Source organism: Chlorocebus sabaeus, chromosome 9 (genome assembly GCF_047675955.1).
Source record: "Chlorocebus sabaeus isolate Y175 chromosome 9, mChlSab1.0.hap1, whole genome shotgun sequence".
Classification (NCBI taxonomy): Eukaryota; Metazoa; Chordata; class Mammalia; order Primates; family Cercopithecidae; genus Chlorocebus; species Chlorocebus sabaeus.
Window position 1 is genome coordinate 27,006,352 of NC_132912.1, and position 13,467 is coordinate 27,019,818.

Sequence of the window (13,467 nt, forward strand, 5' to 3'; positions counted from 1 at the left end):
CTCAACCTCCCTGGGCTCAAGTGATCCTCCCACCTCATCCCAAGTAGCTGTGACTACAGGTATGAGCCACCACCACGCTCAGCTAATTTTTCTATTTTTTGTAGAGATGGGGTTTTGCCATGTTGCCCAGGCTGGTCAGTCTTACTCTTAAAACCTGCCTGGTTGGGTGCGGTGGCTCACACCTGTAATCCCGGCACTTTGGGAGGCCAAGGCAGGTGAATCGTTTGAGCCCAGGAGTTCAAGACCAGCCTGGGTAACATAGCGAAATGCTCTCTACAAAAAATAACAAAATTAGCTAGGCGTGGCAGTGTGTGCTTACGGTCCCAGTCCCAGCTACTCAGGAGGCTGAGGTGGGAGGATCACTTGAGCTTGGGAGACAGAGATTGTAATGAGCCGAGATCACAGCACTGCACTCCAGCCTGAGTGACAGGGCAAGATGCTGTCTCAAAAAACAACAACAACAACAAAAAAAAACACAACTGAAATCATGGAGCTAAGCACAGTGGTGTGTGCCTGTAGCCCCAGCTACTTGGGAGGTTGAGGCAGGAAGTTCACTTGAGCCCAGGAGATCAAGTCCAGCCTGGGCAATATAGCAAGACCCATCCCCTTAAAAAAAAAAAAGATAAAACTTGCAAAAAACCAACAACAAAAAATCTACTGAACTTATTTCTTAGGTTGCAGTGAGCCGAGATCATGCCACTGCGCTCCAGCCTGGGCAACAGAGCGAGACTCCATAAAAAAAAAAAAAAAAATGTATTTGTTGAATACATGTCAAAGATTCAATAAACAATACTCTTCCCATTCTATTACCTCTTACAGTTTTGCAGCTAAAGTACAATTGAATTTTATATATTATATATAATTTTATATGTAGACATATTTTATTTCAACAGCGTATGGGGTACAAGTGGTTTTTGGTTCCATGGATGAATTGTATAGAAGTGAAGTCTGGGATATTAGTGTATCCATACCTACATAGTATACACTGTACCTAATATGTAGTTATTTTGTCCCTTACCCTGAGAATTGAATTTTTACAACCACGCAATATATAACTGTTCTTAGCCCATGTCCAGGAGAAAATAAGTCCCAGTTCATGAACAGAGAGAGGTGCCTTAATAACATTTAAATCATTGCTGAAATGGTGCACCTATTATCTTTATTTTCTAATTTTTTCCCCAGACACCACAGTGACTATTATCTTTGTTTTATAAAATGATGTTTCTAGTGAACAGAGGGCCTTCAGTTGTTATTTTTAAGAACCTAACTATTTAAGCACATTGTTCCTAAGAAAATAAATATGCAGGAAAAAATATTATCATTACCCTTAGAAGGATTCTTATTTCTTGTTCAATGGCAGATTGGGTTTCTGGACTTAGTTTCCCTGTATCACTGTAGGTCATAACTCCAAGCTAAAACCAAAAGGAAGAAAGCAATTTAACAGAAAACCCCCAAATACCAATAAATTTAAAAGAGAAAGTACTAGACTATATATAAGGAAACAAATATACGGAGGAACAAGAAAGAAGTACAATATAAAATTGCATTTGAGGCAGGGCACGGTGGCTCACACCTGTAATCCTAGGACTTTGGGAGGCCGAGGCAGGTGGATCACCTGAGGTTAGCAGTTCGAGACCAGCCTGGAAACATGGCGAAACCCCATTTCTTCTAAAAACACAAAAAATAGCTGGGCATGGTGGCACGTGTCTGTAATCACAGCTACTCAGGAGGCTGAGGCAGGAGAATTGGTTGAACCCAGGGGTCGGTGGTTGCAGTAAGCTGAGATTACGCCACTGCACTCCAGCCTAGGTGACAGAGTGAGATTCCATCTCCAAAAAATAAAAAATAAAAACTGCATTTGAGGGCAAAGAAATTTCCACATTCTTCTGAAAGTATAAAGAGTAACGTTTAGCCAGGCATGGTGGCAGGTGACTGTAATCCCAACTACTTGGGAGGCAGAGGCAGGAGAATGGCTTGTACCTAGGAGGCAGTGGCTGCAGTGAGCCAACATCACGCCACTGCACTCCAGCCTGGGAAACAGAGCAAGACTCCGTCTCAAAAACAAACAAATAAAAAAACACTAATATCAAAATAGTAAAAATATGAGCAAGAGAGAACATTTTAAATCTTTTATTTTTTTGGAGACAGGGTCTTGGTCTGTCACCCAGGGTAGAGTGCGGTGGCACAACCAGGACTCACTGTAGCCTAGACCTCCTGGGTTCAGGGAATCCTCCCACCTCAGACTCCCAAGCAGCTGGGACTATAGGCACACACCACCACACCTGGCTAATTTTTGTATTTTTTTTAGAGATGGGGTTGTGCCATGTTGCCCAGGCTGGTCCAGAACTCACTCCTAGGCTCAAGCAATCCAGTTTCTTCAGCCTCCCAAAAGTGCTGGGATTATAGGTGTGAGCCACACTGCCCAGCCTAAAATAATTTTAAGTCTGGTTCTCAGTACTTTCTTGAAAAACCTTAGCAGCTACTTCAAATATAGAAATCCATAATTCAGAGTATAGTAGTGCTTCAAGGAACAATAAGATGAAAATATGAAATATACGGAAACAGTAAAGTAACCAAACTCAGAAAGTAGGCTCTTTTATGCCACATGGAAAAGCTAAGGAATTCACCTTGCTTTACCACTTAGTTAACTCATGAAGTAATAGTTACTATCTGGGCAGCTCATTCTGAGCAGCTAAGAGAAGGCTCCATTTTCTTTATTCAGAAAGTAACAATGTTCAGAATAAGCAGCCTCAAATCCATTTGGAGTGAGACAGAGCAAAAGTGAGTATTACCAATTTATATATCAGAACCATCTCTCAAATCAACACTTGACACGTAATTTGATACATGAAAAGGATTAAAATAATCTATTACCTTTTCACTCATTCCAAATTTGGTAACCATCCGCTTTGCTATTTTAGTGGCATTATCAAAATCACTGGAAGCACCTAAAATAAAAACATACAATTTTTAAAAATATCTTTAAGACCACATACAATTTGAACTAAAGCCATTCTTTAAAGCTAACCTGTTGTAATATGGTCAGTTCCAAATATAAGCTCCTCTGCCACTCTTCCTCCCATACTAACATCCATTTGTGCAAGCAGCTGGGCTCTAGTTTCATTCCATCTGTCATTCTCAGGTAACAGGGACACCTAGACGATTAAAAATCAATCAGATAAAAAGTAAAAAAAGAGGCCAGGCGTGGAGGCTCACGCCTGAATCCCAGCACTTTGGGAGGCTGAGGCGGGTGGATCACCTGAGGTTGGGAGTTCAAGACCAGCCTGACCAACATGGAGAAACCCTGTCTCTACTGAAAATACAAAATTAGCTGGGCATGGTGGCGCATGCCTGTAATCCGAACTACTCAGGAGGCTGAGGCAGGAGAGTTGCTTGAAGCTGGGAGATGGAGGTTGCGGTGAGCTGAGATCACGCCATTGCACTCCAGCCTGGGCAACAAGAATGAAACTCCATCTCAAAAATAAAATAAAATAATAAATAAATAAATAAAATAAAATATAAGGAAAGAATTCAGATACAGGCTGGGCGCAGTGGCTCATACCCGTAGTCTCAGCACTTTGGGAGGCTGAGGTGGGAGGATCACTTGAGTCCAGGAGTTTGAGACTAGCCTGGGCAACATAGTGAGACCCCATCAATATAAAATAAAATGAAGATTTAAAAAAAAAGAAATTCAGATACAGTTCTGAGATAGTTACATTAAAAACCAGAATTTCAGCACCATAAGACTGGGCAAAATAAAAAAATACAAACCAGAATTATCATTTAGCTCTCTTATACCATGCTGAAAGCTGGTCATCAGGGGACTGATGAAAAACCAGCAATTAGAGAATAAAAAATCCTTTATAAAGCAACAACAATAGGTGGATAATGCTGCAATAGGACTGTTTTCTCCCCAGGTGCACAGAAATTTTTAAAATGTCTACAATTTTGAAAGATCTGATAAACTTATACTAAATGAGAAAAATCTTAGAAAAACTACTGAATCAGTTGCTGCAAAACATAATGTTTTCCCTTTTGGGACAGCACAGTAATTAGATATTTAAGAATTAGGCAGGCCATGGTGGTTCATGCCCGTAATCCCAGCACTTTGGGAGGCTGAGGCGGCTGGATCACCTGAGGTCAGGAGTTCAAGACCAGCCTGGCCAACATGGTGAAACCCCATCTCTACTAAAAACACAATAATTAGCTGGGCATGGTGGTGGGCGCCTGTAATCCCAGCTACTTGGGAGGCTGAGGCGAGAGAATCATTTGAACCCGGAAGGCAGAAGCTGCAGTGAGCTGAGACTATGCCATTGCACTCCAGACTGGGCGACAGGGCGAGATGCTACAAAAAACTTACATGTCCAAGTGTTGGTCCCCGGGGCATGATTGTAGCTTTGTTGATAGGCATTGCATCTTTTGTGTAATATGCAATAATGGCATGACCAGATTCATGATATGCTGTGATGGTTTTGTTTTTGTTATCAATTTCCACACTTCTTCTTTCAGGCCCTAAGATAAAAATTTAATTGAGTAAATACTGCACTAGAAAGGTATATTTAAATCAACAAAACACATTCTTGTCTGCAAATCAAATACACTCCACCCTTCCTATCAGCAGATTCTGCATCCATAGATTCAACCAAATAAGGATTAAAAGTATGGGGAAGAGGAACAATAAAAAAAATACAAATGAAAAATACAGTATAACAACTATTTACAGAGCATTTCCATTGTATTAGCAATCTAGAGATGATTTCAAGTATACAGGAGAATTATGTATGTTATACACAAATAGTACACCATTTTATAAAAGACACTTGAGCATCCTTGAATTTTGGTATCCACATGGGACCTGGATCCAATCCCCACCCCCTCCGTGGATACTGAGGGGTGAATGTATCTGATACTGGATTAATATTAAAAAACAAAAAACTCATTCTCCTTAAAGTCATTTTTGTCATACCTCACTCCAACTCTTAGCCTCAAGTAAGCCACCCACCTCAGCTTCCCAAAGTGCTGGGATTACAGGCATGTGCCACTGTGCCTAGCTTTAGTAATTTTTTAGCAATAGCAATTTTTTAAATTTTTAAACAGGGTCTGTAACCCAGGCTGGAGTGCAGTGGCATAATCACAGCTAACTGTAGCTTTAACTTCTTGGACTTTTTAGCAATTCTCCCACCTCAGACTCCCGAGTAGATGGGACCACAGGCGCGTGCTACCCCACCCAGCTAATTTTTTAAATTTTTGGTAGAGATGGAGTCTCGCTATGTTGCCCAGCTGATCTTGAACTCCAACGATTCTGGGCTCACGCGGTCCTCCTGCCTCGGCCTCCCAAAGTGCTGGGATTACAGGTGTGAGCCGCCACGCCCAGTCTACAGAGTAAAAGTTTTTTAAAATGGGCAGAATTCATTCCATAACACATACAAAGTTTAACAATTTATCTGCAAACCAAAACTGTCAAAACTATCATCTTAATTCTTACATCAAAAGGGAAAACTTATTTCTATTTCTATAAAATAAACTTCCAATTTAACAAGAATATCATAACTAATGTGCTTTTAAGTCAATCCAAGATTTAAAATCAAAATTAAGCACAGAATAAAGTTAACTATTCTTTTTAGCAGCAATGTCCGACAAGAGGAAATGTATATGTGCCTCATCTCCCCACCAACAGTTGAACTATACAATTATATAAGCCACTAGAATATATTTGTTTTATAAAAGGCCAAATTGTGGTGTTGTCAAGTATATGTTTTCATGTTCCCATCACTTTTTTAAACTTTCCAGTCAGAAAAAAAGGTTTTCTAAGAAAGAGACAAAACTAATAAATGTGGTACACTATAAAATCAGTTCTGTATCACTGACAAGAGTATTGTCAAGAAAATGTTACTGTTTAATGACATTTGACTGTTAAATTGGTAATTTTGTAAAATCATTTATTACAAATCTTGAAAACCCAGACACTGAAGTTTTAGAGTAAGATTAGATTCAACATAGCCATGGCTTTAGCTCTTTGAATAGGGTATTTGCCCCAAATGAATTATCTAACACAATGGAAAGACAAGACAGAAAAAAAAAACAAAGGAAACCTACCCATTAGAATTTTGTCTTTGGAAAACTCCAGCTCCTTCATGGTAACCATTTCTTTTCCATCAACAGCTGCTTTTAATGCAGCCTGGTTCACAAGATTCTCCAACTCTGCTCCAGAAAAGCCAACAGTACCTCGAGCTATAATTTCTGGATCAACGGCTAATGTAAAAGGAGAACACGACATTAAAAGTCGAAAACAGGTAAAAGAAAACTCTTCACACAGAACTCACATTCGGGCCGGGTGTGATGGCTCACGCCTTTAATCCCAGCACTTTGGGAGGCTGAGGCAGGTAGATCACTGGAGGTCAGGAGTTTGAGACCAGCCTGGCCAACATGGTGAAACCCCATCTCTACTAAAAATACAAAAATTAGCTGGGCATGGTGGCATGCACCTGTAATCCCAACTACTCAGGAGGCTGAGGCAGGAGAATCACTTGAACCCGGGAGGTGGAGGTTGCAGTGAGCCGAGATTGTGACACTGCACTCCAGCCTGGGCAAAAAGGGCGAAACTCTGTTTCAAAACAAACAAACGAACAAACAAAAACTACATTCCGAGGGAAAAAAGAAAATAGCTAGCTATTCTGAGCCATAGTTTAGACACTTTTTTCTTTCAATTTCATCTGGAAACTTTGGACATAACAGTTGCCCTTATTATAGGAAACATATATAGTTTAATGAATTGATACAGCTATCTCTGAAACTACTGCAGCTTTAATAATTTCATTTATTACTCAAGTGGGTAATAAATTTCCATGTGTTTTGTTTTATAATTTGCTTTCTTCTCTTTTGGCCCCATACTGACTATATCATGAGTTACTGTTTCTGCAGCTTTTTCTATTATTTTGCATTTTACATTCATCTTAAAAAATGTGTGTGTGTGTATATATATACCCTCAAATATCTGTCTGAATACTCTAAAAAAACCTTTCTTTAGAATCAGGGTTCAAAACAATATAATCTCCTGGATATACACTAAGGAATGGACTTTTAAGTGAACATAGTAACGGAAAAAAAAAAAAAAAAGACAAAAATGAACTGGTCTTTTAATATTAATACATTTATCATGAAAAGACCACAAACAGGGTGAGTGGTATATTACCACTTGACATAAATGACAAATGTTTCTTTTGATAGAATTAGACTTACATTGATCAAACTTTATTTTATTGAGATACCATTTCAAAATTTCTGTTCGACCTTTTACATCTGGCCTTGGAACTGTAACTTGCATGTCAAAACGACCAGGACGTATTAAGGCACTACAGGAAGAATGCAAAAGGAAAATATAAATTAATAAACAATTTAAGCTCAAAGTCAGCAGGACTGACACCCTAATGACATGACTGGGATGCCAATGACAGCCAGAGTGCAGATGGAATTTTGTACATAAATATTCAGATAGTTCCTTTTAAAACATGGCTCAAGTAACAGTGTCAATAACCAGAGGGCAGAACAAAGGTTCATTCAGATACATGTGTGTACCTAGGTAGCCTACCCCTCAGAAACAAAAGCATGCAAGTAACTCAGTCCAGGAACAAATAATTCTACAATAAACTATTATTGTGGATAAGAACCACACATCCATCTCAACTGCTAAGCACAGAATGTATGTTAGACTAGAGTCTTAGGCAGTGACAAACTACTGATCAAATGAAAATATGAATAACTTCTACAATACAATTTTTTTCATAGTAACTTTAAACCTAGTTATACTACTACAGTGAATTTATTTTTAAAATCCTTTCTACATAAAACTTTTGTGACATCTAACAAATAAATTTTAAGTTTTATTGAGATGTAATTCACATAACAGAATTTAAAGTGGTCAGTGATTTTTAATGATATATATATTTTTAATATATTCAGAATTGTACAACCATCACCACAATCTAATTTTAGAATATTCCCATCCCCGGCAAAGAAATCCCATATCCAATGACAGCCATCTCCTATTCTCCCTAACCTCTGGTAACTGCTAACCCAATTTGTCTCTGTGAATTTGCTTATTCTGGGTATTGCAATATAAATGGAATAATACAATGTGATCTTTTGCAATTGACTTCTTTTAGCATAATTTTGTAGCAGGTACTTCACAAAAATCTTCTTTTAATACTTACTTATCTAATGCCTCTGGGAAGTTTGTGGCTCCTATTATAATAACTCCTTCATTGGGTTTAAAACTATATAGGAAAAAAAAAACAGTATCTTTTCACTAACATTGAAGCACAGCACACATGTAGAAATGCTCTACACAAAACTGGTTTGTTTTCCTTTTTTGAGACTAGGACTCGCTTTGTGGCCTAGGCTGGAACACACCAGTATGATCATAGCTCACTGCTGCCTCAAACTCCTGGGTTGAAGTGAACCTTCTGCCCCAACCTCTCAAGTAGCTGGAATGACAGGTGCATGCCAACATACCTAATTTATTTATTTTTATTTATTTTTAAATTTTTTCTACCCAATTTCTAGGTACAAGCCACTATTTTTTTTTTTTGAGACAGAGTCTCACTGTCACCCAGGCTGGAGTGCAATGGTGCTCACTGCAACCTCCATCTCCCAGGTTCAAGCAATTCTCATGTCTCAGCCTCCTGAGTAGCCAGGATTACAGGCGGCTGCCACCATGCCCAGCTAATTCTTACATTTTTAGTAGAGATGGGGTTTCACCATGTTGGTCAGTTTGGTCTTGAACTCCTGACCTCAAGTGATCCACCTGCCTCAGCCTCCCAAGTGCTAGGATTATAGGCTTGAGTCACCATGCCCAGCGACTATTTTTATTTTTAGTAGAGATAGGGTCTTGCTATATTGACCAGGCTGGTTTTGAACTCCTAGCCTCAAGCAGTTCTCCCACCCTGGCTTCCAAAAGTCCTGGGATTAAAGGCATGAGCCACCATGCCTGGCTTCATTAATTAAATAACAGCCAAGAAAAGAGACTGATAATAAACCACCAGTCATCTGTGACTACATACCTTCACAATTGTCTGGTCTATATAGGAAAAGATAACCTGATATAAAAAGCTTAGGTACCTGGTTAATTTTTGAAGAAATTCAAGTATACCAATTCAAGTTACTCACTCCTGGGCTTCCTATGTGGTTTCAAAATGTCTTATATATTATCTTTAAGATACTTCTTTCAAAGCAACATCACCTCTTGCTTTTTATATTATGAACATTGATGTAAGTTTTTTTTTTTTTTTTTTTTTGAGACGGAGTCGTCGCTCTGTCGCCCAGGCTGGAGTGCTGTGGCCGGATCTCAGCTCACTGCAAGCTCCGCCTCCCGGGTTTACTACATTCTCCTGCCTCAGCCTCCCGAGTAGCTGGGACTACAGATGCCCGCCACCTCGCCTGGCAATTTTTTTGTATTTTTTTTTAGTAGAGACGGGGTTTCACCGTGTTAGCCAGGATGGTCTCGATCTCCTGACCTCGAGATCCGCCCGTCTCGGCCTCCCAAAGTGCTAGGATTACAGGCTTGAGCCACCGCGCCTGGCTCATTGATGTAAGCTTGAAAGCTGCCACATTCAAAGCTAGTCATAAACTGTGTAGAAAGGAGTGTATTCCTTCAAATAGACTACTAGTCTCAGCATGAATCATTGTTTTTCTGTCGTAAGTATAACAATAAATGAAAAAGAATATAAATACCATCAATTAAATAAGATGAGTTGACATTCAAATATCCAATTAGTAATGAAAACAATACAATACTGACAGAAAAAGCTTGTCTTGTGTTCTTGCATGACGGACTACTCTGTTTCCTATACACATCACATTTTTCGTATCTCTAGATATGAAATGCCTTATGGAAATAATTTGCATAAGATCAATTCTACATATATCAAATGCTGGGAGGCATCACCATATTCTAAGACAAAAGAAGATTCAATTACCCATCCATTTCAGCAAGAAGTTGATTTATGGTCTGCCTTGAATATGGATGCATTGGAGATTCAATTCTCTTCCCACCAACAGAATCTAATTCATCAATAAATATAACACAAGGAGCATTCGCTTTTGCTTCCCCTAAGAAAACAAAAAACATTCAAATAAGCTGAAAGAAGTCAACAGTTTTGAACAAAACGAGATAAATATTAAAATCCGATAAAACTGTCAAAAGCCAACAAAAAATATTCATTGGAAGAAAATACACAAAAGGAGGTCATTTTTTACTGATTTAAGAATAGTAGCTTCAGGGGGGAAAAACTATACCAAAGAAAATGATATAAAATAAAAACAGTTGGGCATTCATTCTTCCTAGCTATACAAATATCATATACAATCAGGTTTGAAGCTAATTACTTCTTAATTCCATACTATAAAACTGATGAATAAAATGGGAAAAAAAAAAAAATTTTTTTTGGTAGCCTTCAACCTCATCCTTGCACTTCTACTAGCTAATTCATATAGTAAAAGTTACCCAAACCAAGATCCCACAATGGCTATTTTAGCTATCAAAACTAATTAGCATGCAAAGCTGGAGGCCCGAAAAAATAGAAATTAAAAAAAGGAAGAAAAAAAGTAATTAGCAAAGAAGGGTAAGATACACACTTCCCTTAACAAAATTTAGCACTGTATGAAAGATACATCAAAACGTACTAAAAAGATTTCTGATACGGCTGGCTCCCACACCCACAAACATCTCATCAAATTCGGATCCAGAAGCATAATAAAAAGGAACGTCAGCTTCTCCTGCTACAGCTCGGGCAAGCAGTGTCTTTCCAGTCCCTGGGGGTCCAACTAAAAGAATTCCTAAAAGAAAATGAAAACAAGAATAATTCAAAGTATTATTTTTAAATCCCTCGATATGAACCTATAGAACAAATAATTATTCATTTATATAATTTTCAGGCTGAGGCCACACCACAAACCAGTGTTTTGAAACACAGCAAACCATACTTGTCTCTGCTAATGGTTCACTTCAGAATCTTGTCCAAAATTAATGTTCCTGTATCATATAAATATTGCATATCAACAACAGACATGACAGGGAGAATCTTGAGGTAAAAAAATATGAACCCATTTATCACTAAAAAAGATTAAAATTCATGTAGAAATAGATTAAAAGACTAAACAACCAAATGTAATTAATGAATCTTGATTTGATGCTTTTTCATAAAGAACAAAATATTCTAGAGACATTTGGTGAAAACGTTTAAATAAGATTGGAGAGTACATGATATTAAGGAAATAGTGTTAATTTTCTTTGGTGGGATAAGGTTATTATGTTTATTTAGGACACTGTCCTTATTCTTAGATGATGTACAACAAAGTCTTTAGATGTCAAGTAGGTGATGTTTAGTTTTCTTTCAAATGTTCAGGAGGAAAAATACACACATACACAGAAAGCAAATATGACAGAATGTTAATTGTTAAGTCTAAGTGGATAGGATATGGATGTTAATTGTACTGTTCTTTCAAGGTTTTCCATATGTTTGAAAATTTTCATAATATCAAAGATTTTCACGTTAGAAAAACAGAATTGCCTGATTTATATGTTTTTATAAATATACATATTACATTTAAAAAGCAACAAAACTTATTTACATACATGTTTGCTGCATTTTAACATAAAAATTTTAAAGAAAGCTCAAGCTCAAAAATAGCTTTAAGACTATCCTAGTATTGTCATGTTTTAGTTATACTTAACTGGTGTAAATCATATTAATTTCTGTGGATTACATCTTGGTATCTGAAGATTTTTCTACAAATTTATACTACTCAAATTTTCTATAAATTTAAAATACTCCTTGTGATTAGAAAGAGGAAGAGGGTAACTATTAATACTTCTATGGTTTTAAACATTCACTCTGTGATGCGATTAGCACTGATTTAATAAATGTACCCTAAATTAGCAAAGGTTACTTCAAATAATTTCATACACTGTTGTATTCTCAGTAGAGACAGGTGACAGTATAAAAACAAGCATTAAAAAGGAGTGTCATCCTTTAACTCAGCAATTCCATTTCTAGAAATTTATTCCAAGGAAATAATTAAGCATGCAGGCAAAGCCTTGAATTAAGATGAACCACAGTACTATTCTTAATAAAAAACTGGAAACCATACAAAAATTCAATATAAATGGTTAAACTGTGATACAACCATAAATTAGAAGGATACTATGAAGTCATTAAAAGTCATGTTAACCACGAGAAAACATCAGACAAAGCTAAACTGAGAACATTCTATAAATAATTAGGCAAGTACTCTATACAAGTGTAAAAATCATGAAAGATCCTCTTCTCCCCACTCCCTCACAAAAAGGCTAAGGAACTGTTTCATTAAAAAATAAATAAATAAATAAATAAATAAATAAAATAAAAGCCTAAATGTTATCTGTGATCCTGGATTGGGTCCTGAACTGGGGAAGAGGGTATCCTACAAAGGATACTATTGGAACAAATGCTGAAATTTGAATATAGACTCTAAATTTGATAATGGTTTTGTATATGTATGTTAAATGTCCTTTTTTTTTTTTTTTTTTTGAGACAGAGTCTCGCTTTGTCTCCCAGACTGGAGTGCAGTGGGCACAATCTTGGCTCACTGCAACCTCCACCTCCTAGGTTCAAGCGATTCTCCTGCCTCAGCCTCCCGAGCAGGTGGGATTACAGGCGCCTGCTACCAAGCCCGGCTAATTTTTTTTTTTTGTATTTTTAGTAGAGACAGGGTTTCACCAAGTTGGCCAGGCTGGCTGGAACTCCAATGGCCCCTGCTTCAAGACCAGACTGGTCTCGAACTCCTGACCTCAAGTAATCCACCCGCCTCCACCTCCTAAAATGCTGAGATTAAAGCTGTGAGCCACCACACCCAACTAATGTCCTAATTTTAATATAATTCTGGAGTTATGTAGAAGAATATCCTTATTCTTAGAAAATACACTCTTAGGGGTGATTATGTTTACATTTTACTCTCAAATAATTAAAAATTTATTTACAAATAATTTTTATATTTATATATACGTAAAGAGACAAAGTGAATGATTTTTTAAATGGAGCTAGGTTGAGTGCGCTGGCTCATGCCTGCAGTCCTAGTATTTTGGAGGCCAAAGTGAGTGGATGGCTTGAGCCCAAGAGTTCAAGAGCAGCCTGGGCAACATGGCCTCATCTCTACAAAAAATACAAAAATTAGGTGGCATGGTAGTGTGTGCCTGTGGTCTTAGCTACTTGGGAGTGCCGCCTGAACACGGGAGGTTGTGGATACAGTAAGCCATGATTGCATCACTGCAGTCAAGCCTGGGTCTAAAAAAAGGAAGTTAAATATTAAAAATTTGTGAGTCTAAGTTAAGGATTTGAGGAACATTCTATGTACTATTCTTATAACTTTACTTAAAATTTGAAAGTATATAAAAATTTGCAGTTACCAAAAAAAGGCTGTGGAATTGTATGT

The 13,467-nt window shown here is 37.6% G+C and overlaps 1 protein-coding gene across 1 annotated transcript in view; it reads right to left on the minus strand.

Moving 5' to 3' along the window:
* YME1L1 (YME1 like 1 ATPase) overlaps positions 1-13,467 on the minus strand; it is a 45,949-nt gene that overhangs the window by 2,065 nt on the left and 30,417 nt on the right. Inside the window, exons 10-18 of the mRNA XM_037983412.2 lie at positions 10,681-10,833; positions 9,975-10,107; positions 8,211-8,273; positions 7,240-7,352; positions 6,097-6,252; positions 4,361-4,512; positions 3,029-3,155; positions 2,875-2,948; positions 1,326-1,412 (exon numbers count right to left, since the gene is read on the minus strand). Of these exons, the coding sequence (XP_037839340.2) occupies positions 1,326-1,412; positions 2,875-2,948; positions 3,029-3,155; positions 4,361-4,512; positions 6,097-6,252; positions 7,240-7,352; positions 8,211-8,273; positions 9,975-10,107; positions 10,681-10,833 (1,058 nt within the window). The remainder of the gene's footprint in view (positions 1-1,325; positions 1,413-2,874; positions 2,949-3,028; positions 3,156-4,360; positions 4,513-6,096; positions 6,253-7,239; positions 7,353-8,210; positions 8,274-9,974; positions 10,108-10,680; positions 10,834-13,467) is intronic.